The sequence below is a fragment of the Sus scrofa genome, chromosome 11 (assembly GCF_054392235.1).
Source record: "Sus scrofa isolate SSC_HxYL_T2T_F1_AM1 chromosome 11, Sscrofa_HxYL_maternal_Yorkshire_Landrace_v2.0, whole genome shotgun sequence".
Taxonomy (NCBI): Eukaryota; Metazoa; Chordata; class Mammalia; order Artiodactyla; family Suidae; genus Sus; species Sus scrofa.
The window spans coordinates 71972905-71999746 of NC_139393.1; the positions used below are offsets into that span (position 1 = coordinate 71972905).

Genomic DNA, 26842 nt, shown 5'->3' on the forward strand with positions numbered 1-26842 from the left:
GGTCCCAAGGGAGCTGACTCTGAGATGAAGGACGGAGAGGTTGGTGGGGACAGTTTCATAGAAGAGACTTCCTGGGGCGGAGTGACAGGCACAGACTCCTCCCTGGAGTTTGGAGCTCCCAGGCCTGTGGTCATGAGCAGCCCACAGGCAGTGTCCCTGTCCTCTCTTGGCCATTGACCCAAAGTCTACGAATGTCCCACTTTGCGTGGATGGATCAGTTTCAGTAGAGCTGATGGTGTGGGAACCTCCACACTTTCTCACAGCCACGTTCTCACCCGTGTCCCGATGCGTGTCGATGTGTCTATGAGGACACTCAGAGACACCGGCGTGCCTGGTTTATTCTGCTTCCCAGGCAGTGCATGTTCTACAACTTGAACATTTGTGGCAGCCCCATGTCAAACAAATCCATCGATGCTATTTTTCCACAGCATTTGCTGACTTAAGTGTTGTGTCTCTGTGTCACATGTAGGTAATTCATAGAATATTTCAAAGCTTTTCCTTATTATATTTGTCATGGTGATCTGGGATCCTTGTTCTTTGAATGAAGGCTCAATTGATGGCATTTTTTTAAGCAATAAAGTAGTTGAAAATCAAGGTACATGCATTATTTTTCAGACATAATGCTGTTGTACACTTTGTAGAGTGCGGTTTAGTGTAAACGTAACTTTAACATGCACAGATGAACAAAAATGCATATGACTCGCTTTATTTTGCAATACTCACTTCATTGCAGTGTCTGAAACCAAATTTGCAGCATCTTTAAGGTCTGTCTGTACCCAGAATATGTGAGTCACATATATACACACAGGGATCTGCCTATGTACAGAGAGTGGCCCGTCTATATTACATAAATTAGAGTTTAAAGTTTCAGAGTGGCTACAAAGATAATAAAGTTAGCTAAACCCACTTTTTTTTTTTTTTTTTTGTCTTTTGTTGTTGTTGTTGTTGTTGTTGCTATTTCTTGGGCCGCTCCTGCGGCATATGGAGGTTCCCAGGCTAGGGGTTGAATCGGAGCTGTAGCCACCGGCCTACGCCAGAGGCACAGCAATGCAGGATCCGAGCCGCGTCTGCAACCTACACCACAGCTCACAGCAACGCCGGATCGTTAACACACTGAGCAAGGGCAGGGACCGAACCCGCAACCTCATGGTTCCTAGTCAGATTCGTTAACCACTGCGCCACGACGGGAACTCCTAAACCCACTTTTCTTATATTTACTCTCTGTAAACCTTTTTTTTTTTTTTTTTGAAATGCCATGATTGTTTTTACAGACTAAGATTTGAAAGTTTAGAGTTATTCAAATGGGAAAAGATGAAAAATTCCCACTTGGAGTTCCCTGATGGCCTAGCCTAGTGGTTGAAGATCAGCGTTATCACTGTTGTGGCTCAGGTTCGATCCCTGACCTGGGATCGTCTGCATGCCGTGGGTGCAGCCAAGAAAAAAAAATTTTCTGTACTCTGATCACAGTGCTCAGGAAGATTTAGTTCTTCTCTGTTTAAAGGCATGAGTATTTTAAATTTACCAAATTAATTGACAAATGAAAGCATGTCGTAGATCCTCCATGGATTCTGGATTCCTAAATAGAGATGAATTTTTTTCTTGGGAAGATCCCACCAGGGAATAATCCAGTTGGGCAAGTTCATTGATAAGATGGGCCAGTTTCTCTAAACATGTTTGAATGCACACAACTTAAAGCCAGTATTTACAGCACAGTTTTATTCCTCACCAGCAATTTATCTGCATTATATCGATTCTTTAATCTTATTGTTAATGCACTTAATTTCTCTCTGCTTTGGTTGTAATAACTAGACTGATACTTCACATCTTTCCAAGATACAGTTTTTAAGTATTAATTGGTTTATAAAATGCCTTTTTTTTTTTTTTTTTTGTCTTTTTGGTTTTTAGGGCAGCACCGTGGCATATGGAGGTTCCCAGGCTAGGAGTGGAATTGGAGCTGAAGACTCCAGCCTATGCCACAGCCACAGCAACTAGGGATCTGAGCCTCATCCGAGACCTACACCACAGCTCACAGCAATGCCAGATCCTTGACACACCAGGGATTGAAGCTGGTGATCATGGGTGCTAGTCAGGTTTGTTAACCACTGAGCCACAATGGGAACTCCTGATATACCTTTTGAACTGCTCTGCTGAAAGGTCTCCTATAAATAGGAGATGTTCTTTGTGGTATTGTTGACCTTATTATGTGCATTGTGTCTACTGGCTACTGTCTTTTAAGGGACTGAGACCTTCCTTTTATAATTTTTAGATTTTTGCTTTCAAGATAGAAGATCATTAAGATATTTAATATTAGGAAGTGATTTAGTTTCTCTACCAAAGAAAAACCCCTCTTAAATAATAGATGCTTGAGAAGGTGAGTATTGTTTATGTACAACACTTCTGACTTGACTCGTTGCCCACATAATTCTCAAGGTCAAAGTACCCAGACATTAGGACTAAAGGTAATTTAATGAATTATATCTAATGGAATGGTTATCTGTATCTAAAAAGGTATGAATTTATTGCAAAATCTGCAAAAATGTCAAGACTGGATTTAAATATATAAAAAAGATGTGAATCTAAATAAATGAATAAATAAATAGATGGTGACATCTTCTGAACCACTTAGGAGACGGCTGGCTTTTCACTACCAGTAGATCGATTTTGTTATTTTTAACTCTTTTGGAGACCAGGGGTTCCCAACCAGAGGACATTTGTCAATGTCTGACATTTTTGGTTGCCACAATTGGGCGGGGGGGGTTCTGGTAGCTAGTGCGTAGAGTCCAGGGTTCCTGCTGAACATTCTACAGTACACGGGACTTGCCCAGCACCGCCCCCCGCCACCGCCGCCAAAAAAATGAATTATTTGGCCCATAATGTCAACAGTGCCATGGCTGAGAAACCTATAGACTAAAATTTATCTTCAATAGTCAAAGTTTTGCTGCCCATTTTTAATTGTTAATCACTCCTGGACTTCTTTACAGGTTGGCATTGTGGGAAGAACAGGAGCTGGAAAAAGTTCACTCGTCTCGGCCCTTTTCAGATTATCAGAACCCGAAGGTAGAATTTGGATTGGTGGGATCAAGACAACCACCATTGGACTTCACGATTTAAGGAAGAAAATGTCAGTCGTACCTCAGGTATGCATATCAGAGCATTCTCACATGTTCTTTTCATAAGGTACCTAAGTTTAATTGCTTTTAATTTGATTGTCGTTTTTTCAAATTGCATGAAAATGTTGATCTTTTTCCTCCCAATAGAGCGTATTTTTAGCAGCAGATATTTTCAACAGTTATTTTCATGAGGTTTTGTTTGTTCATTCATTTGTATCTGATTTAATAACTTACCCAGATGGATTTCTGGACTCTTCTGCTGATAACGGTATCATTCTGAGAAAAACATATAAATGGTTTGTTTAGCATCGGAGAGGTTCCTAAAGGGAAACACGAGTTCTAAGTGTCTTAATGAAGCACCTTTGCTATAGGAACTAAAGCCACCCTTTTAAAAGTGATCATCTCCCTGGAGGGATTTCTGTGCTCCTTTGGGGCTTTGAGAATTAGAGAGTGTGTGGGTGCTTTGGGGAGACATTGAGAATTCAGCCATTCATCAGCGAGTAGAACCAGGGAGGCCGTAGAGAAGAGTGAGGAGGAGCACGGGACTCGGATCCCATCTCTGTGCTCCTCAGGCTTCTCCCCCTCACAGGGCAGCTCGCAGTACCACCCCCTGGAGCTGTTGTGAGGACTAAACAGGTCCGTGCGTGTGGAGAGCTTCCTGCAGACCCCATGCCTGGTTGCTGTGACAGTGGAGCCTTGACGTGACCCTCTCTTCCTGGGCTCTGGTTCTGTTTTCTTCTGCTTCTTTAAAAAGTACAATGTGCAGGGAGTGTTTGGAGATTGGATTATATGCACAGCAGACACTCCTATCATTCCTTTTGGTTCACCCACCCAGATAATTCAGAGACTATTGATTGAGCAATTACTAGTCTCTCATTATAGAGTCAAGGGCAACATAGGCTCTACGCCCACATCTTCCATCCTGCCCTCTGCTTTAACAACTTGTTGTTTACACACACACACACACACAATCATCAAGGGAAGCTCAGGAAAACATCCTCTTGAGATGAGAAACACAGGGAAGAGTCAAGACAAAAGGCTCAGGCAGACGTGCTTCCTGGAAGCGGGTACAGTGAGCTCTGAAATGCCTCTTTAGGAGGAAGCATGTAGAACGTGGCACCAAAGGAAGGAGAACATGGACGTGTGTCCTGTGACAGCACAGCTACTGCCACCCACCCCTGACCTCTGAGATAACTGGAATTAGTATAAGTACTTTTGAAATCAAGATCTTTCTTTCAGACCACAGTGAGACGCCACCTCACACCCCTTATGATGTCCGCTATCGATACAATAAAATAAAATAAGTGTTGGTGAGCATGCCAGAAAATTGGAATCCTGGGTGTTCTGGTGTGGTTCAGTGGAAATGAATCAGACTAGCATCCATGAGAATGAGGGTTTGATCCCTAGCCTTGCCTAGTGGGTCAGGGATCCAGTGTTGCCATGAACTGTGGTGTAGGTTGCAGATGCAGCTGGGATCCCGAGTTGCTGTGGCTGCGGCGTAGGCCAGCAGCTGTAGCTCCGATTTGACCTGAAGCCTGGGAACCTCCATATGCCACAGGTGTCTTGATGGTAGGAATGTAAAATGGTGCAGCCACTGTGGCAAACAAGATAGAGTTTCCTCAAAAAAGTTAAAAATGTAGTTATTATATGATCTACCAATTCTGCTTTGGGGTATAAACACAAAAGAATTGAAAGCAGTATTTTTGAGATACCTGTACATGCATGTTTATAGCAGCATTATTGACAATAGCAAAAAGGTGGAGACAGAATGTGGTACAAGAGTTCCCTGGTGGCCTAACGGTTAAGGATTCAGTGCAGACACTGATGTGGCTGGGGTTTGACCCCTGGCCTGAGAATTTCCACATGCTGTGGGTGCATCAGGAAAAAAAAAAGAGAGAGAGAGAAAGAAGAAGGAAAAAAGTATGGTACATATACAAACAATGGAATATTTCTCATCCTTAAAAGGATGGAAATTCCGACACATGCTGCAACACCGATGAATCTTGAGGGTGTTATGCTACATGAAATAACCAGTCACATGAAACAGATACTGCATGATTCTACTAATGACAGGTACCTAGAGTAGTCAGTTCATGGAGACAGGAAGTATAATGGTGGCTGCCAGGAGGTGGGGGAAGGAGAGTAGGGCATTCTTGTTAAATGGTACAGAGTTTGAGTTTCGCCAGTTGAAAGGAGTTCTGTGGCTGGATGCTGATGTTTGCTGTTCAACAGTGGGAATGTGTTTAATACTACTGATCTGTACACCTGAAAAATGGTTAAGGTAGTAAATTTTGTGTGGATTTTAATCACAGTAAAAAAATTTTAAAGATACTGCTTATGGGAGGAATAGAAATAAATTTTAGCACATAAAATCTCTCTGTTAAAAGATTCCCCCTGTTATTTGATTTCATGACTTCATGATTACAGTAGAAAATAGATGAGTTTGCATTCTCAGATTTTATGTTTTGATTGTACCCACTTCTTTTTTTTATAATTTTTTTTATTTTCCCACTGTACAGCAAGAGGGTCAGGTTATCCTTACATGTATATATTGCAATTACAGTTTTTCCCCCACCCTTTCTTCTGTTGCAACATGAGTATCTAGACAAAGTTCTCAATGCTATTCAGCAGGATCTCCTTGTAAATCTATCCTAAGTTGTGTCTGATAAGCGCAAGCTCCCGATCCCTCCCATTCCCTCCCCCTCCCATCACGCAGCCACAAATCTCTTCTCCAAATCCATGATTTTCTTTTCTGAGGAGATGTTCATTTGTGCTGGATATTAGATTCCAGTTATAAGTGATATCATATGGTATTTGTCTTTGTCTTTCTGGCTCATTTCACTCAGTATGAGATTCTCTAGTTCCATCCATGTTGCTGCAAATGGCATTATGTCATTCTTTTTTATGGCTGAGTAGTATTCCATTGTGTATATATACCACCTCTTCCGAATCCAATCATCTGTCGATGGACATTTGGGTTGTTTCCATGTCCTGGCTATTGTGAATAGTGCTGCAATGAACATGCGGGTGCACGTGTCTCTTTTAAGTAGAGTTTTGTCCGGATAGATGCCCAAGAGTGGGATTGCGGGGTCATATGGAAGGTCTATGTATAGATTTCTAAGGTATCTCTAATCTGTTCTCCATAGTGGCTGTACCAGTTTACATTCCCACCAACAGTGCAGGAGGGTTCCCTTTTCACCACACCCCCTCCAGCACTTGTTCTTTGTGGATTTATTAATGATGGCCATTCTGACAGGTGTGAGGTGGTATCTCATGATAGTTTTGATTTGCATTTCTCTTATAATCAGCGATGTTGAGCATTTTCTCATGTGTTTGTTGGCCATCTGTATATCTTCCTTGGAGAAATGTCCATTCAGGCCTTTTGCCCATTTTTCTACTGCGTTGTTGGCTTTTTTACTGTTGGGTTGTATAAGTTGCTTATATATTCTAGAGATTAAGCCCTTGTCGGTTGCATCATTTGAAACTATTTTCTCCCATTCTGTAAGTTGTCTTTTTGTTTTCTTTTGGGTTTCCTTTGCTGTGCAAAAGCTTGTCAGTTGGATGAGGTCCCATGGGTTTATTTTTGCTCTAATTTCTATTGCTTTGGGAGACTGACTTGAGAAAATATTCATGATGTTGATGTCAGAGAGTGTTTTGCCTATGTTTTCTTCTAGGAGTTTGATGGTGTCCTGTCGTATATTTAAGTCTTTCAGCCATTTGGAGTTTATTTTTGGGCATGGTGTGAGGGTGTGTTCTAATTTCACTGCTCTGCATGCAGCTGTCCAGGTTTCCCAGCAATGCTTGCTGAATAGACTTTCTTTTTCCCATTTTATGTTCTTGCCTCCCTTGTCAAAGATGAATTGACCATAGGTGTCAGGGTTTATTTCCGGATTCTCTATTCTGTTCCATTGGTCTGTCTGTCTGTTTTGATACCAGTACCACACTGTTTTGAGGACTGTGGCTTTGTAGTATTTCTTGAAGTCTGGGAGAGTTATGCCTCCTGCTTGGTTTTTGTTTCTCAGGATTACTTTGGCGATTCTGGGTCTTTTGTGGTTCCATATAAATGTTTGGATTGTTCGTTCTAGTTCTGTGGAAAATGACATGGGTAATTTGATAGGGATTGCATTGAATCTGTAGATTGCTTTGGGTAGGATGGCCATTTTCACAATATTGATTTTCCCAATCCACGACCATGGAATATCTTTCCATTTCTTTACATCTTCTTTGATTTCTTTGATTAAAGTTTTATAGTTCTCGGCATATAGGTCCTTTACCTCCTTGGTCAGGTGTATTCTGAGGTATTTGATTTTGTGAGGTGCAATTTTAAAAGGCATCGTATTTTTGTATTCCTTTTCTAATATTTCATTGCTGGTATACAGAAATGCAACTGACTTCTGAATGTTAATCTTATATCCTGCTACTTTGCTGAATTTATTAATCAGTTCAGGGAGTTTTGGGGTTGAGTCCTTAGGGTTTTCTATGTATGGTATCATGTCATCTGCATACAGTGACAGTTTGATCTCTTCTCTTCCTATATGGATGCCTTTTATTTCTTTTGTTTGTCTAATTGCTGTGGCTAGGACTTCCAAAACGATGTTGAAGAGCAGTGGTGAGAGTGGGCATCCCTGTCTTGTTCCAGATTTGAGTGAGAAGGCTTTCAGTTTTTTCCCCATTGAGTATTATATTTGCTGTGGGTTTCTCATAAATGGCTTTGATTATATTCAGGAATGTTCCCTCTATACCCACTTTGGCGAGGGTCTTAATCAGGAATGGATGTTGGACTTTGTCAAATGCTTTTTCTGCATGAATTGAGATGATCATATGATTTTTGACCTTTTTTTTTGTTAATGTGGTGTGTGATGCTGATTGATTTGCGTATGTTGAACCATCCTTGTGAACCTGGGATGAACCCAACCTGGTCATGGTGTATAATTTTTTTGATATGTTGTTGGATTCGGTTGGCTAAGATTTTGTTGGGAATTTTTGCATCTATATTCATCAATGATATTGGCCGATAGTTTTCTTTTTTGGTGGTATCTCTGTCTGGTTTTGGAATGAGGGTGATGGTGGCCTCATAGAATGTCTTTGGGAGTATTCCTTCTTCTTCAACCTTTTGAAAGAGTTTAAGGAGGATGGGCACCAATTCCTCTTTATATGTTTGATAAAATTCACCTGTGAAGCCATCTGGTCCTGGACTTTTATTTGTAGGGAGTGATTTTATGACCTCTTCAATTTCATTTCTAGTGATCGGTCTGTTCAGTTGGTCTGTTTCTACTTGATTCAGTTTTGGCAGGCTGTAAGATTCTAGAAAATTGTCCATTTCTTCCAGATTGTCAAACTTGTTGCCGTATAGTTGTTCATAGTATTCTCTTATGGTTTTTTGTATTTCTGCTGTATCCGTTGTGATTTCTCCTTTTTCATTTATAATTTTGGTGATTTGGGTTCTTTCTCTCCTCTTTTTAGTGAGTCTGGCCAGGGGTTTGTCAATTTTGTTCACCTTTTCAAAGAACCAGCTCTTGGTTTTATTAATTTTCTCTATTGTTTTTTGAGTCTCTATTTTATTGATTTCTTCTTTGATCTTTATAATTTCCTTCCTTCTGCTGACTTTAGGACTTTTTTGTTCTTCTTTTTCTAATTCATTTAGGTGGAGGGTTAAGTTGTCAATTTGGGATCTTTCTTCTTTTTTGAGAAAGGCCTGGATTGCTATAAATTTCCCTCTGAGCACTGCTTTCGCAGCATCCCATAGATTTTGAGAGGTTGTGTCTTCATTATCATTTGTTTCAAGGTAGTTTTTAATTTCCTTCTTGATTTCCTCATTGACCCATTGGTTTTTTAGTAGCATGTTGTTTAGTCTCTGTGTAGTAGGTTTTTTTCTCTTTCCTTTTCCCATGGTTGGTTTCTAATTTCATGGCATTGTGGTCAGAGAAGATACTTGAGATAATTTCTATGCTCCTAAATTTATTGAGATTCGCTTTGTGTTCCAATATGTGGTCGATTCTTGAGAATGTTCCATGAGCATTTGAGAAGAATGTGTATTCTGATTTTTTTGGATGTAGTGTCCTGAAGATATCAATTAAGTCTAACTTTTCTATTGTTTCCTTTAGGATCTCTGTTGCTTTATTGGTTTTCTGTCTAGAGGATCTGTCCATTGATGGGAGGGGGGTATTTAGGTCTCCTACTATGATTGTATTCTCATCAATATCTCCCTTTATGTCTGTTAATATTTGTTGTATGTATCTGGGTGCTCCTATATTTGGGGCATATATGTTGACGATAGTAACATCCTCTCCTTGGATGGATCCCTTAATCATTAAATAGTGTCCTTCTTTGTCTTTCTTTATGTCTTTTGTTTTAAAGTCTATTTTGTCTGATATGAGCGTTGTGACTCCTGCTTTTCTGTCATGTCTATTGGCGTGAAATATTTTTCCCCACCCTTTCACTTTCAATGTATATGTATCTTTTGTCCTGAGGTGAGTTTCTTGTAGGCAGCATATTGAAGGTTTTTGCCTTTTTATCCACTCAGCCACTCTGTGTCTTTTGATTGGGGAATTCAGTCCATTGACATTTAAGGTGATAATTGATAGATGATTATTTATTGCCATTTGAACCTCATGTTCCAGTTGATTCTATGGTTCTCCATTCTTCCTTTCTTTTTTTTTTTTTTTTTTTTTTTTGGTTGGATGGTCGCCTGTTGTTATCTGCTTGAGTGTATTTTTTTTTCATTTTTTGCAAATGCAATAATTGGTTTTGGCTTGTGGTTGCCCTGATTTTTAAATATGCTAACCCCTTCCCATAATTGTGTGTTTTAGCCTGATGGTCCTGTAAGTTCAAACACTTCATTACTATATTAAAATTAAGAAGAGAAACATACAAACTAACAAACAAAATGGGTTATTTACCTCCTAACATCCCTTGCCCACATTTTATGGTTTTGATGACTCTTTTATTTTTTTATTTTTAATTTTATTTTGTTTGAAGCATGTTCATGATTAAATCTGTTTTCTGGCTTATTTGAGTGACTGCTCTCTGATTGCGGTTTCCACAGTCCTAGTTCTTCCTCTTCTTCTTCTTCTTTTTTTCTTTTCTTTTTTCTTCCCTTTCCTTCCTTTCTTTTTGGTTTAGAGAAGCCCTTTCAATATTTCCTTTAACCTGGGTTTTGTGTTGCTGTATTCTTTAAGTTTTTGTTTGTTGGGAAAAAATTTTATTTCCCCTTCTATTTTAAATGATATTCTTGCTGGATAGAGTAGTCTAGGTTGCATATTTTTTTCCTTTTAGCACTTTAAATATCTCTTGCCATTCCCTCCTGGCCTGTAGTGTTTCTGTAGAGAAATCAGCTGATATTCTTATGGGGATTCCCTTGTAGGTAACATTCTGTTTTTCTCTTGCTGCCTTGAGGATCCTCTCTTTATCACTAACTTTTGCCATTTTTATTATGATGTGTCTTGGTGTGGGTCTATTTGGGTTCAGTTTGTTTGGGGCCCTCTGTGCTTCTTGTATCTTGAACCCAGTATCCTTTACATTTGGGAAGTTTCCATCGATAATTTCTTCAAATATATTTTCCATTCCCTTATCTTTTTCTACTCCTTCTGGAATTCCTATTATGCGTAGATTGGCCCGCTTTATATTATCCCATAGGTCTCTTATATTGCTTTCCAGTTTTTTGATTCGGTTTTCTGTCTGTTGACCAGATTGAGTGATTTCCATTATTCTATCTTCCATATCACTGATTCGTTCTTCTGCATTATTCATTCTGGTTTTTACTGCCCTTAGTTCAGTTTGCATCTCTGCAAATGAATGTTCTAGTTTTTCTTGGCTCCTCCTTATATTTTCTAGTTCCTTTCTGAGGGTATCTGCATTTCTGTTCATATCTTCTCTTAATTCCTTCAGTATTTTCACTATTTCTCTTTTGAAGTCCAGGTCTGTCAGACTGCAGAGATCTGTTTCATTGTTGACTGCTTTAGGTGAGTTCTCCTGTTGGTTTGACTGGGGGTGGTTTCTCAGCTTCTTCATCTTGCTTGTTGTTTTCTTTCTCCTGAGGGAGTTGTACTCTCTGTTATCGGGCAGTGTTTGCCTTGTCACTGCCGTGGAATATTTCCTGAGGGCTGGTATTGTTGGTCAGTCTTTTTTGAGGCAGTGTGGCTTTTCTGGAGTGTTGATGGGGCTAACAGTGTTTCTTTGAAGCAAAGGAGGACTTCCTGAGGGCAGACAGGACTGAGAGGTCCACACCGCGATGGTAGCAGATTTCACTTCGTCATGCAGAGCTTGCTCTGGTGTTTTTAGGCTGTGGGGTTCTTGCAGGGGGTTGGCAGTGTTGGGAAGCTGTTCGGAGTGCAACACCCCCTGGGGGCTGGAGCAGCTATCTGGGTCTCTGAGAACCTAAGAGGCTCTTCCCTAGGGCAGCCCAACTCAGAAGGATGGCCTGAGAATGTAGGCAGAACTTTTCACAGACTGGCCAAGCTTGTTGCAGCTTTTCTGGGCTGCAAGGGGGCTGGTGGTGCTGAGCAGCTATTCCGCAGGGGTGGGGCACCCCCTGGGGGCTTGGGCGGGTAGCAGGGCCGCTGGAAACCCAAGAGGCTCCTCCCTGGGGCAGCCCGACTCAGAAAAACCATCCGAGAATTAGGCAGATCTATTCACGGCCTGGCTAGGCTTGTTCTAGCTTTTCTGGGCTGCAGGCCTTTTCTCGGGGGCTGGTGGTGTTTGGTGCTACTCTGCGGAAATGTAGCCCCTACAAAGGGCAAGCAGGCTTGTGCAGGGACAGCCCCTGCGATGGTAGGCTTCAGGCAATTTCTGAGGCCAGCCCTCCTGGATGGCAGGCAGCCCCAGGTTCGGCGAGAGTGTAGGGGGTGGCGGGGGTGGGGGGAGGGGATGCACTGGGAAGCACAGCTTCCAGCTAGCTAGCAGGCCTGTAAGCTTGCTGTGGCGTGGGGGGTATTCTATGGGGACCCACCCCTTCTTCTCTCCTCTCCCCAGCACAGGCGCAGACCAGGCTCTTCTCCCAGGTTCCCTCTGATGAGGCTTTCCACTTCCCCGCCCCTAGAGTATTGCTCCCTTCCTCTGCGACAGCTTTGTTTTCTAGTCTCCCAGGCAGTCTCTGCCCTGTCAAATGGTTTCTAGACCTCCCAAGCAGTTTCCGCTCTGCCCCGCCCCCCCCAGCCCGTTCTGGGGGTCTAACCTCTGGAGCCGAGGTCCCGGTGCCCAGCCCCTACCCAGGCGTCTCAATTTTTGGTGACTGTGCCCGTAGTTCAAATGGTCCGTTGGGTTCTTGATCGGCTTTTCCGTACTCCAACTTACTGCTACACTCTTCTCTGCATCTGGAGATTCCTCTGGTTCGTTTGATCTTTCCCCCGTGTAGGTGACTTTCCAAGGTGTGGGATCCCTTTCTCCTCCGCAGTTCCTTTTCGGGAGAGCCTGTCCCGCTCGGATTCACCTTCTCTCACTCTCCTCTTTTCTCCCGTTCTGCCCAGTAATGTCACGAACTTCTTGCCGTTATTGGAGTTTAGGTTCCGCTGCCAGCGATTGGTTGCTGTTCTGTGTGAGTCATTTATTCTGTAGATGTGCTTTTTTTGTTGTGTTTGTGGGAGAGGGCGAGCGTGTCCCCCTACTCCTCCGCCATCTTGTCCTCTCTCCCTGTACCCATTTCTGACATGGGCCAACTGAAACTAGGTAGCAGAAATGATGAGTGTGTCCAAAAGTCCTTTTATGTCCTTGGATGAAAGGATTTAGAAATGTGCCCTGCGTTTTTAATGCTTCTTAATAAGAAAAGTTTTATGCTTGTGTATGGAAAAGAATTCTATAAACAAAGAAATAATGTTGGCTCTGCTCATCATGTTTGGAAGCACATCTGAGCAAAGGCTAAATAGACCTTGGCATGAGCAGGTTTAGGTTCTACCCTACTTTAGAGCATGCTCTGCACACATACTCTGCATGCTTACAAAACAGAGCTAAGCTTTGTATCCATGCAGATAAGGCTCACCAACCATTGTAAACACAGAACCTTTATTATTCCACTTTTTATGCCTTTGTCTCCAAGGCACAATATTGGTTGATTAAAGAGAGAATGTGGAGTTCCCATTGTGGCTCAGTGGGTTAAAAACCTGACTCATATCCATGAGGAAGCAGGTTCGATCCCTGGCCTCGCTCAGTGTGTTGAGGATCCAATGTTGCTGTGAGCTGTGGTGTAGGTTGCAGATGCAATTCAGATCCCATGTTGCTGTCACCAGCAACTTCAGCTTGGATTCGACCCCTGGCCTGGGAACTTCCATATGCTGTAGGCGAGGCCCTGAAAAAAACAACAACATTTTAAAATGTGTATGGAAATAGAGAAGATCTCTAATAGCCAAAACAATCTTGATAAAGAAGTACGGAGCTGGAGGAATCATGTTCTCTGGCTTCAGACCATACTACAAAGCTACAATAATGAAAACAATACAACACCAGCACAAACATCAGATACATAATCAGTGAAACAGGATAGAAAGCCCAGAAATAAACCCATGCACTTATACTCAATTTGTCTAAGATAAGGGATACAAGAATATACAGTGGAGAAGACAGTCTCATTAAGAAGTGGTGCTGGGAAATCTGGAACAGCTCCATGTAAGGGAATGAAATTAGAACATTCTCTAACACCACATACACAAATCAATTCAAAATGAATTAAAGACCTAAATGTAAGACAAGATACCATAAAACTCTTAGAGGAAAACAAAGGAAAAACACTCTTGGACATGAATCACAGCAATATTTTCTTGAATCCATCTCCTAGAGTAATGGAAAGAAAAGCAAACATAAACCAATGGGGCCTGAATTAAACTTAAAAGCTTTTGCACAGCAAAGGAAACCATAAACAAACAAAAAGACAACTTAGGAAATGGGAGAAAATATTTGCAACTGATGCAACTGAAAAGGGGTCCATTTCCAAATACAAACAGGATCAAATTTAAGGAGAATCCCAGCTCCATAGCCTGAGCAGATAACCACTCTGCTAGTGACTTCAAAATCCTCTTGATGGCAGTCCATGGTGGAACTGCTTCATATCGTGACTTTATGTGAGTGTGCGGCACATGCACAGAAACAGGAACAAAAACTTCACAAAATAATATTACTCTTGCTCTGTGCTCTGACAATTTCTGTCATATCAGTTCTAGTTCATATTAGAGACAAAATGATGGTCATGTGGCACCATATTTATTTCCTGATCCATTGGCTACACCTGCAGTTTGACAAACACGGTCCCTCCCTGTCCCCTGTTGACCTGGTCCTGGTCCGTGTGAGCCTCATGCCAGGATCTTTATTGTTGTTCTATATTCTCCCAGCAGCCCTGCAAGGTTAGCCCCATCTTCCAGTGAGGGAAATGAGGCTTGGGAAGATTAATAACTTACGGCAAGTCTACTAGCTAATAAGCTGTAGAATCAGAGCTTAGAACAGTCCTTTTTTTTTTTTTTTTTTTTTTTTTTTTTTTTTGTCTTTTTGCCTTTTCTAGGGCCACTCCCGCAGCATATGGAGGTTCCCAGGCTAGGGGTCGAATTGGAGCTGTAGCCGCTGGTCTACACCAGAGCCACAGCAACATGGGATCCGAACTGTGTCTGCAACCTACACCACAGCTCACGGCAATGCCGGATCCTTAACCCACTGAGCAAGGCCAGGGATCAAACCCACAACCTCATAGTTCCTAGTCGGATTCGTTAACCACTGCGCCATGACAGGAATTCCATAGTCCTTTTTTTTTTAATGAATATTTGTTGAACTGAATGATATTCTCGTCAAATATTTTTTCCACTTTTTCCTACTGCACACTCAAAAGGATTCCCCAAACTATAACATAGTAAATATATACAGAATAGAGCTGGCAGATATTTCTCCTAGTGTCGTGTCCCTAATTTGAAGGATAGTATTAGTTCAGAAACAGGTTTGTTCACTTATATGCCATGGGCTAATGAGTGTCAGGAGAAGATACTCAAAATCTTACCCTCTCCAGCCAAGAACCATTTTTCTTCACAGTGTCAAACTGGCTTTGGAAGTGGAGAAAATCCATTGGTTTGATTCCTTGAAGTCACCTATTCAAGTGCAGAAAGCTTACACCCTTCTTCCCTCAAGTGAGTAGGAAGCAGTGTTGCTGGCACCTGAACATCCTGAGGGAGGGAACCTAGGACGCTGAGAGCAGACTCTGCAGAGGGGGCCCAGTGCTGTTTCTCTGCGTTGCCTGCTTGGGTGCATGGGGCCCACATCAACCTCCCTGACTCCCTGCTCCCTGTAATCCTGGGAGCAGCAGGGAGCTTCCAGAGTGCTCTCTCCATCCCAGGCTCATCCCTGTCACTGCTCACCCCACCATGAGCAGGTCAGAACTGGGGGAGATGTGGTCTTGGTGAGGACCTTCATAGGAACCAGAGGCAGGGGAGTGGGGACTTGGACTGTCAGTCCTGGAGTCCTGGGGGGACCTTTCAAAAAACAGCTATTGGGGGCATAGACAGTGCTTCTCCATTTGTATTCAGAATTTCAGGAAAAAGCAAAAACTGAAAGCAGTTCCTAAATACTTTCCATCCACAATGGGCAGCTACAGTGTATGTGTCCTTTGTGCTCCAGACTGAAGTGTGTTCCCCGGAAAGAACAGCCATTGTGATGATATTAAGGGAAGAACTTGCTTCTCTGAAAGAATCTGGAAAATGGATTTTAGAACTTCTCTGGATGATTCTTTACATCCAGGGATCTTTATCCTTTTGGCACAAAGAAAATTTTTTCTTTTTTCTTTTCTTTTGTCTTTTGAACTTTTAGGGCCCACACCCTCAACATATGAAAGTTCCCAGGCTAGGGGTCTAATCAGAGCTGTAGCTGCCGGCCTACGCCACAGCCACAGCAACACAGGATCCGAGCTGTGTCTGTGATTTACACCACAGCTCACAGCAACGCTGGATCCTTAACCCACTGAGTACGGTCAGGGATCGAACCCACAACCTCATGGTTCCTAGTCTGATTTGTTTCCACTGTGCCAAGATGGGAATTCCTCCGACAAAGGAAATATTTTCAATTGAAGAGGGATCCCATGTAAATTTAGTATGTATGATTGTAACTCAGAGTTTGGTACTGAACAGTGTCTGTCATCTTTATCATGATTAAACAGATTCATTTTTTATATTTGAGGTTTTTTTAAAAAAAATCAAAGCAAAAGCCGAGTATTTTTTAAACAGCCCACACTGCTCTTTTGGTATTTCCATTCCTGCATTTTCTTTAGTAGTTTGAAGAAACTGAACCAGACTGTCTCTTTAAGATTCCTTCCTGATTACCTGGTTTTCTTTCCCATTTTTCCTTATTAATAAGAAAACTCAAAGAAAGAGGAGGTGGGTGTACTGTTACTGGTAAAGAAAGATAACTGGATTCGAGCCTAATATAGGCGGTGCTTTTTATCTGACACTGAAATCTTTATAAAATCCCATGGAACTGCTTGTTGGAGCCGCTGAAAGAGGATTTTATGAGAATTGAGTTCAGTCATTGATTCAGAGGTTACAGGCTTAAAAAAAAAAAAAAAAAAAAAAAAAAAAAAAAAAAAGGAGGAAGAAGCCAAGATGTACAGTGACTTCCTGTGATTCCCTCAGTCTTGAAACAGGGGCACTGGCTGCCGCTTAAGTCAGGTCCTCAGATTAGAAATGAGAAGGTAGCTCTGAGGAAACAGCAGCAGCAGCTACTCTTGAGGATGTATTTTAGTGGAGGGCAGTTTTCTGGTTTGGGACTGAAACGATTGGGGCAAACTGTTGCGCTTTATCTGGTTCCTTTGTCACCAGTTGTATTGTTTTGCCTTGATCCCAGGTCCTTAAGCCTCTGAAGGTGAGTGTGTAGGGTTTCTTTTTAAGATAATGAGGGTCTTGTCTTCCAGCAGCGCAGACACAAGGGCCAGTAAGATTGCAGTTCTCAGTCTTGCAGCTGTGTTGAGGGATTATCCACTTACTACACTAAATGCTCTGGGTCACACAGCTAATATGAACTTGTGTTATATTAGTTACAACAGAAATAATTACTACCGAATGTGGCAAAAAGGATTAAATTTATTTTGGGTTTGTTTTTAATAAATTTCATTGACGTATAGGTGACTTAACAATGTTGTGTTGGTTTCAGGTGTACAGCAAAGTGAATCAGCCATATATATACATATATCCATTCTTTTCCAGATTCTATCCCCATATACGCTATCACAGAGAATTGAATAGATTTCCTCGAGATATACAGTAGGTCCTTGTTACCAGTCGACTTAGTATATAGCAGTGTGTATATGCTGATCTCAGCCTCCCAATCCATAGAAAGAATAAAATTTTTAAAGTATAAATTTTGAATCATGATGGAAACAATTTCAAGGGGGGAGGGGTTCACCCAAAGTTCCCAGGCCAGGGATTGAACCTGCATAGCAGTTGCAGCCTGCACCACATGTGTGGCAATGCTGGATCCTTAACCTGCAGTACCACAAGGGACGCTCCAAAACAGTTTGGAAACTAATGTTCCACTTAATATTTTACACTGAAGAAGAACATTTGTTTCCCTGACTCTGCTGTGCCAGCTAACTCTTGGTAAATGCAGTTTAAATGTGTTCCTTCAGAAAAAATATGTGTGAGCCAATAAATACTGTGTGTATTTATGTGAAGGTTGTGTGTCCTGCTATAAATGTCTACACTGTGTGTTCTACCCGCAGATGTTTATGAAATTAGTTTATTAACTTCATTGCTCAGAGGTGAGTAATTGAATATCTGTCGGAAATGATCCTTAGTTTGACCTTTACCTGCCCTTGCAGTGTCTGTCTGTAAGTACTTTTATTACCTTTTGAAGATAACAATGGTTTCTTATGGGCGAGTGATGAAAGTATAAACCAAAGTGACCTCTGTGCGTAAAACACATGGACATTTTAAAACAGACATTGTTCATAAGTTACTGGCTTTAATGAAAAATACAGCTTCAGTCAGTTAATGTTGTAATCAGTTATTCTTTTCCATCAACTTTTTATTGAAATTTAACTGATTTTGAAACATATTTGGCACATAACAGAGAAATAGTTATTAAACTATGTTCTTCCATCTAACACTGCTAAATAAATACTTGTATTTGTCCAATATATCCATTTAGACTGTTAGTATAGATTTCAGTGAGGGCCTTTATTGCTGTGGGAAATCTTAACCTTATTTTTTTTTTCTTTTTACAACAACCAGCAGTGGTTTGGTGCTAATGAGCAGAACCTCCTTAAGGCCTGCCGCGTGTCTGAGGGCTCTGACCACAGCTCAGCCTGAAGCAGCTGCAGGCGTCTGGCAGGGGCTCAGGAGGAGGGACTCCTCTTTTTGCAAAGAATCTCCCTTTAGTCCCCAGTCTTTGCAGAGCTTCATCCTCTTCAGGGAGTTTCCTGAAGAGAAGAAGGTGAGGGAGGTGACAGTAGAGAGAGGCCCCGATTATGAAGCAGGTGATTGAACTTTAAATGGGGTCCCTGGCCTGTTCTCCTGAACCAGCAAAATGGCTGTCAGTAACCTGCTAATACTGTGAGCCTTTTCTTTGTGAATTGAAGGAACAAATTAAAAAACGTTATTTAATTTTTTTTTTTTTTTTTTTGTAGATTAGCTTAGGTAACTAATACCTCTCTAGAGTATATGTTGAAAACCTGGTGGACACTTTAAACCTTAGACCCCTTACAAGACATGAACTTGCTCCGTGAGAGGAACCTGGAGGGAAAAACTGTTCAGGTCACACAAGCTGTGATGGGCAAAGAGACATTCTTGTCCTTATTATGAGCACAGAGACCCCGTCTCCCTTCTCCCAGTTGGGCTCAAAGCTGGTTCATTAACCTGCCTTTTTCAGGCCCCTCACCTCCTCAAATACGAGTCCTTGAAGGGTCCCGCATCTGGGCCCCGGAGTAGAATCCGGCCCCTGCTTTAGAGCCTTGAGGGAAGGTGGGGAGAGTCAGAGGGGAGGGGGGAATAGTGGGCACCAGCCTCCCCTCGCCTGCTCACGTCGTTTGTGTAAACCTCGTGGAAAAGCCGAAGGAAGCGCCATTGCCTGGCCTGTGGAAACAGAGTTGCTCATTCCAGAGAGTGAGAAGTTTTTCCAAAATGTAAAGTAGATGATGGTGATTTCCCTGACAGGGAACTCTTACCATTGCCTAAGTGGTTGTTTAGTCTTTGAACCTAAATTTGAGAGTTTTAAGGGGACCTTGCATTTGGGTCTCAGGATTTTTCAGCTCAGTTCAGTATTCCTTTTGTAATGTCACATGACCAGTGATTTTCGGTGCTTTGGAGGTATGTTGGCCGCTTAAACAGCTTTGTGCAAAGAGAGCTCCCTTCATAATTTTAAAAAATTTTTATTTATATGTAGTTAATTGACAAGGTTGGGATAATTTCTGCTGTACAACAAAGTGACCCCGTCATATGTATACACATGTCCATTTCTCTCAGATTCTTTCCCCACATAGATTATCACCGGACACTGGGTAGAGTTCTCTGTGCTGTACAGCAGGTCCCCAATGGCCAGTCCTTCCATATACCTCAGTGTGCATATGCCAATCCCAAACCCCCAGTCCAACCCTCACAGCTCCCCACCTGTCCCCTTTGGCAACTGTATGTTTTTCAATGTCTGTGAATATGTTTCTATCCTGTAAATAAGTTCATTTGTGTCCTTTCTTTTTAGATTCCACATATAGGTGATATCAGATGATGCTGGTCTTTCACTGTCTAACTTCACTTAGTATGATAATCTCTAGGTCCATCCATGTTGCTGCTGATGGCGTTGTTTCATGCTTTTTATGGCTAATAGTCCATTGTGTATCTATATACCACATTTTTTTTTTGTCTTTATTGACATTTCTTGGGTCGCTCCCACAGCATATGGAGGTTCCAAGTCTAGGGGTCGAATTTGAGCTGTAGCTGCCAACCTACACCAGAGCCACAGCAACACAGGATCCGAGTCACGTCTGCAGTCTACATACACCACAGCTCACGGCAACACCGGATCCTTAATCCACTAAGCAAGGCCAGGGGTCGAACCCCCAACCTCATGGTTCCTAGTCGGATTTGTTAACCACTGCGCCACAATGGGAACTCCTATACCACATCTTCTTTATCCATTCTTCTGTCACTTGACATGGAGGTTGCTTCCCTGTCTTGGCTGTTATAAGTAGTGTTGCAGTGAACACTGGGGTGCATGTATCTTTTTGAATTATGGTTTTCTTTGGATAGATGCCCGTGAGTGGGATTGCAAGATCATGTGGTAGTTCTATATTTAATTTTTTGAGAAACCGCCATACTATTTTCCGTAGTGGTTCCACCAATTTACATCCCCACCAATAGTGTAGGAGGATTTCCTTTTCTCTGCACCCTCTCTAGCATTTATTATTTGTAGACTTTTTGGTGATGGGCATTCTGGATGGTATAAGATGGTACCTCATAGTAGTTTTAATTTGCATTTCTTTAATAATTAGAGATGTTGGGTATCTTTTCTTGTGTTTTTTGGCTATCCATATGTGTTCTTTGGAGAAACATCAAGTTAGATCTTCTGCCCATTTTTTTTTCTTTTATCTTGTTTGTTTTCTTGCTATTGAACTGCAGGAGGTGGTTGTATATTCTGGATATTGATCCCTGTCAGTTGCTTCGTATGCAACTATTTTCTCCCATTCTGTAGGTTGTCTTTTTGGTTTGTGTATGGTTTCCTTTGCTGTGCAAATGCTTTTAAGTTTAATTAGGTCCCATTTGTTTATTTTTGTTTTTATTTTCTTTAGGAGGTGTATCTGAGAAGATATTGCTGTAGTTTACATCAGAGAGTGACCTCTGTTTTCCTCTAAGAGTTTTATAGTATCTGGTCTTACATTTAGGAATGTCTTTTTAATTTTGGATTTTGCTTAGAGTTGTGTCTTTTTTTGGTGGCACAGCGTGTGTCTTCTGCATCCATTTCTCTCTCACCAGACCTCAAACTAAGACAACAGGGAAAGAAGGTACGGGAGGCTCTCCGAGTGTCCTCCTTCACGGCTATGGAAGGAAATGGCTTCTTCATCTTTCTTCGTGGGCTTTTGTGAGTGAGGAGGAACCAACAGTCCAGCCCAAGGCCAGGCAGGAGGATTTGAGGCTGGTGATTCCTTGCAAAAGCTCCTGTGCCCTCATGGAAGAGTCAGGTCTCCTTTGTTCCCACATCCGTGCATCCCATTGTCCTGTCCCTTCACCAAAAGGAGCCAGTTGGGCTCTTCTCTGCTGCCTGTGTTCTTGTGGTTTAGGTTACTAGAGCTTTCCAGAAGAAAACATAAATGGCCTATGTGAGCTTATGTGCAAGATCCTGTCTTGAAACCTAGAAGGAGGCTTGTGTTTCCAGAGTGATTTACTTGTGTCTCTTCTGGAAGCAGATGAATAGGAACAATAGTTTTTTTGTGCGGTGCTCGTCACAGTGGGTTTCAGGTCACCCTGGCCCTGCAGTTAATAATGAGGTTTTGTGAGGCTCATTCTCCTGATGCACCATTGAGATGATGTGGGGGTCAGCTGGTGCAGGATCAGAGGTGATCTCCTCATGAACAGAGGTACCACAGACCTCAGTATCTGAAACTCTCTTTGCACGTGTGGAGATGTCCCACTTACACACGTAGAAAAATTCCAGATCCCAGAAGACTCTCTGACCAATGCCGAAAATATCCTAGTTCATTCTTCAGGGCCAATGTGAAAAAATAGAACAGTTTTGCTTTGAGGCACAAACCTCAACTAATCATGCTACTGGTATTTCCTAGTATCAGACCAGAGTGGACAATGTATCTAGCTCTCCTGATGCAAAGTTCATCAACTGATAATAGTGATTCTAATAGTAATAATAATAATTTGTATTTTTAGGGCTGCACCTGCAGCATGTGGACATTGCCAGGCTAGGGTTCAAATCGGTGTTGCAGCTGCTGGCCTACACCACAGCCACAGCAAAGTCAGATCCAAGCCACATCTTTGACCACGGCTCATGGCAACGCCAGATCCTTAACTCAGTGAGTGAGGACAGGGATCGAAAACCAGCATCCTCATGGATACTGGTCAGATTTGTTTCCACCGAGCCACCACAGGACCTCCTCCTCAAATAATTATATCCTTATATTTTTGCTTAGGCAGATGTTTTGTTGAATGCCATACTTTAGGTGTCAAGGATCATAGGATTTTCTGGCAAAATAACCACTCCTCACTTAGTTTAACAAGAATTAGAGGGTTTATTAACAAAAGACTACAGTTAAGACACTGGTTAAGGCATAATAGTAAAAGATAGAGATTCATACATCATCAAACTGAGGAAACACCTACATCCAGATCCAGGCAGCACAGGAGAGTCCTGTGAACAACAACCTGGAGTCCCAGTCGGGAAGAGCTCCGGGCAGGGCACCCACTCCACAGGTAATACTTCAGTTTGCCATTCGAAAGAGTCCAGCTTTTAGCACCAGGCCATGGGCTGTTCTTTTCTTCAGCTTTTTTCTTAAGATGACACGTTCCAGCACTTTCCTTTTTTAGTGTTCAGTTGTCTGCAAGATATTTTAGAGCCTACTTTGTACAGTGGAAATTGAGAGATACTGTTTTGTAAACAAGCATTTGCAGCCTTGTTTTTAATGATTATGGTAAATTTTGGTTTTCTGTATTTTAATTCTGTTCTATAATCAGTCTAGCATGATAAAAAGTGTAGTTAATTTAATAACATTCACAATTTTGGGGTATTTAGGAACCTGTTTTATTCACTGGGACAATGAGGAAAAATCTGGATCCCTTTCATGAGCATACAGATGAGGAACTGTGGAATGCCTTAGAAGAGGTAATTTATTAAATGTAATTAACTTGTTAGTATAAGTGTGTGTACATTTGTATCACTGCAGGTAATTAAGGGGAGCTTATGAGTTTAACTGACTTTACCTCCTAGGAGACCATTGATGACCTGGGTACAACTGTAAATGAAAATGTGTCTATTGATGGTGATGAAAACTGAGATAATGCCTTATGTTTTCATTTTAGCTTTATTCCTAGAACCCAGGGTAACCAGAGACATCTTGTCCTTAGCAAAGCACTAAACTAGAAAATATAATTATGGGTTCAAATTCTACCAAGTGACCCAATAAATTAATTACCTTAATTACCCTGAAATACTCACTTTATTCCTCAGGTCTTAGGGAACATACTAAGTGGAGACAATAGTAGTTTTTTCACTATTAACTGAGAGATAAATGAGATCATACCAATAAAAAGCCGTTAAGTTTTGTAAGTGTTTCTAAAGGTAAATTATGTAGTTGGGATATGATGATAATTGGTTTTTGACAATCATGTCATTTTGATGCTGCAGCATGAATGCAGATAACAGAACCTGGGTCTTTTGCTCAGTGCTATATGCAAAGGTTTATTTCTAGAAAATTTTCTGTTAAATGTGTGTTTCCCTTTACATGAATTTTTGAATTTCCTTACCTTTGCATGAAAAGGATTTTGACTTCTTAAAAAATTTTTTATTTATACATATATCCATTCTTTTTCTCATATAGGTTATTGCAGAATATTGAGTAGACCTTTCTGTGGTTCGTGTATTTTGATAGATTATTTTGTGTATTCACCCTAGTTTTGTAAATTGATTCTATGATGGCTGAAGCTCTATTTAGACTTCTGAACTGTAGATTGGGTTCTGATTTCCCAGAGGACCTAGCTCAGTTTTTTGCTTTTAAAAAGAAGCACTTAATAAAAAGGTTCTAGGAGTTCCCATTGTGGCTCAGCAAAAATGAATCTGACTAGCATCCATGAGGATGTGGGTTCAATCCCTGGCCTCGCTCAGTGTGTTAAGGATCTGGCCGTGAGCTGTGGTATAGGTCATAGACATGGCTCGGATCTTCCTGCATTGCTACAGCTCCTATTTGAACCCATCCTGGGAACCTCCATATGCTGCTGGTACAGCCCTAAAAAGACGAATAATAGTAATAATAGTAGTAGTAGTAGTAATAATAATAAATAAAAAATGTTACTAAATGTTTAGCGATATTGTTATTTCAGAGAATTGTACCTTGCTTCTTTTTTTTTTTTTTTTTTTTTGCTTTTTAGGGCTGAACCCATGGCATATGGAGATTCCCAGGCTAGGGGTTTAATTGGAGCTGTAGCTGCCAGCATACACCTCTGCTCATGGCAACACTGGATCCTTAACCCACTGAGCAAGGCCAGGGATCGAACCCACAACCTCATGGTTCCTAGTTGGATAAATTTCCACTGCGCCACAATGGGAACTCCCAAGTGTGGCTTACTTCTCAAAAACATGTTGTTGTTGGTTTTTTTAAATACAAATCCATGTGACTGTTCATATTCTTATTTTGATCTGGTGCATTTGGCATTTAGTGTCACCCTTCTAGGGATAGCTCTGAAGTCTGTGGGTGGATTTGGAGGCCTGACAATTTCCTGCCAGTGATTCTGGTTCCTTAGGGCATGTCAGCATTCATTCTTTGCACACTCATTCTGCATTCAAGCAATGGTGGGCTTTTATTCTCCTAAATGAGCCAATTACTTCACCTTCTCTGACTTGAAAAGAATTGCGCCTCTCATATTTCATTTAAGTTTGTTAATCTTTCTACATTGAAATTCTGGAAGAGAAAGGTGGGGAGAGCAGTTAACCATCACATATAAAGAAAAATAGGATGATCCATTGATTTGAAATCACAGGATAGATTTAATGGTGAAATTGTGATACCTTTAAAAAAAATGGAGAGACAGGATTAAGATGATGGAACAGAAGGACTGGAGCCCAACTTCTCTCCTAAAGACAAAAAAATTACAACCAATAATGAACAGCCTTCAACCAAATGGACTGGAAACTTTCAGAAAGATATCCTACTTCAGAAGACAAAGAGGAGGCCACATCAAGTGGCTGAAGGGGCGATTATGTGATATAAGCAACCCGGTACCTCCCTGGTGGGAAGCCCACAGACTGGAAAGTAACTATCACAGAGACTAACCTGCAGGAGTGAGAGTTCTGAGCCCCACATCAAGTGCCCACACCTGGGGATCTGGTATTGGGAGAAAGAGCCCCTGGAACATGTGGCATTGAAGGCCACTGGGGCTTGTGCACAGGAGCTCCATGGGACTGGGGCAAACAGAGACCACATTCTTGAAAGGCACACACAGGCTTTCATGTGCACTGGGCCCCAAGGCAAATCAGAGGCTCCAAAGGAATCTGGGCCGGGCCTGACTGCAGTTCTTGGAGAGTTGGAAAACAGGGTATGACTGTGGCTCATTGTGGGGGAAGGACATTGAAGGCAAAGCTTTTGGGAATATTCATCAGTGTATGTTTCTCTGGAGGTGGCCATTTTGGGAAAATCTGGCCCCACCCATCAGCACTGAGAAGCCCCTTGCCAAACAATAATCCATGTGTGATCACAGCCCCACCCATCAGCAAACAGGCTGCCTAAAGACTCCCGCAGGCACACAGCTGCCTCTAATCTCACCCAGAGACAAAGTTCCACCCACCAAAGGGATAGGAATCAGCCCCACCTACCAGTGGGCAGGCACCAGTCCCTCCCATCAAGAAGCCTACAGCAAGCCCCTGTACCATCTTCAGCCACAAGGGGGGAAAGCCGACAACAGAAGTAAAAGAGCCCACAACTCTACTCTCTGCAAAAAGGTCATTGTACCAAAAACCTATAAAAATAAAAATGAAAACATAGAGAACTATAACTGAGATAAGGGAGAAAGAAAAATCCTAGAAAAACAGTTAAGTGATCTGGAGATTCTCAGCCTCCAAGAAAAAGACTTTAGACTGATGATGCTGAAGATGATGCAAGACATTTGAAATAAACTGGAAGCAAAGACTGTTAATTTAGAGCAAAAATTGATCAAAGAAATACAAGATTTAAAATGTAAGCAAGAAGAGATGTAAAATACAGTAACTGAAATAAAATATTCATTAGAAGCAGCTAACAGCAGAATACAGGAGGCAGAAGAACGAATAAGTGAGGTGGAGGACAGATTAATGGAAATCACTGATGTGGAACAGAAAGGAGAAAAACAATTGAAATGAAGAGAGTCTCAGAGAACTCTCAGACAATGTTAAATGCACCAACATCCGTATTATAGGGGTTCCGGAAGGAGAAGAGAGAGAGAAGGTGACAAAAAAAATATCCCAAGAGATAATAGCCGAAAACTTCCCTAACATGGGAAGAGCACCACTCACTCAAATCCAGGAGGCACAACAAATACCATATAAAATAAACCCAAGGAGGAACTCCCCGAGAAACATATTAATCAAACTGACCAAAATTAAAGACCAAGAGAAAATATTGAAAGCAGCTAGGGAAAAGAAATAATATACAAGGGAACCCCGGTAAGGTTATTGGCAGATTTTTCAGCAGAAACTCTGCAGGCCAGAAGGGAGTGGCATGATATACTTAACGTGATGAAAGGAAAAAACCTACAACCAAGATTACTTTACCCAGGAAGGCTCTCATTTGGATTTGAAGGACAAATCAAAAGCTTTAAAAATAGGCAATAGCTAAGAGAATTCAGCACCACTAAACCAGCTTTACAACAAGTACTAAAGGAACTTTTCTAGGCAGAAAAGAAAAGGCCGCAGCCAGAAACAAAGATACCACAAATGACAAGTCTCTCCAATAAAGGCAGTAAAGCCAGGAAATTATGCACGAACAATTATACTACCAATATCAGAAATTGTCAGAAGAGGAGCCTACAAATGGAGGACACTGGAGATGCACTTGCAATTAAGAAACCAACAACTTAAAACAATTTCATATTTAT

The 26842-nt window shown here is 41.6% G+C and overlaps 1 protein-coding gene across 10 annotated transcripts in view; it reads left to right on the top strand.

Moving 5' to 3' along the window:
• Positions 1-26842, top strand: part of LOC100153359 (ATP-binding cassette sub-family C member 4-like) — a 188577-nt gene that overhangs the window by 129169 nt on the left and 32566 nt on the right. For 8 of the 10 annotated variants that reach the window (XM_084982131.1, XM_084982126.1, XM_084982133.1 and 5 more), the window contains 2 exons: positions 2982-3137; positions 22794-22883. In XM_084982131.1, the coding sequence (XP_084838257.1) occupies positions 2982-3137; positions 22794-22883 (246 nt within the window). The remainder of the gene's footprint in view (positions 1-2981; positions 3138-22793; positions 22884-26842) is intronic. The other 2 variants (XM_084982128.1, XM_084982132.1) reach the window with 1 other exon arrangement.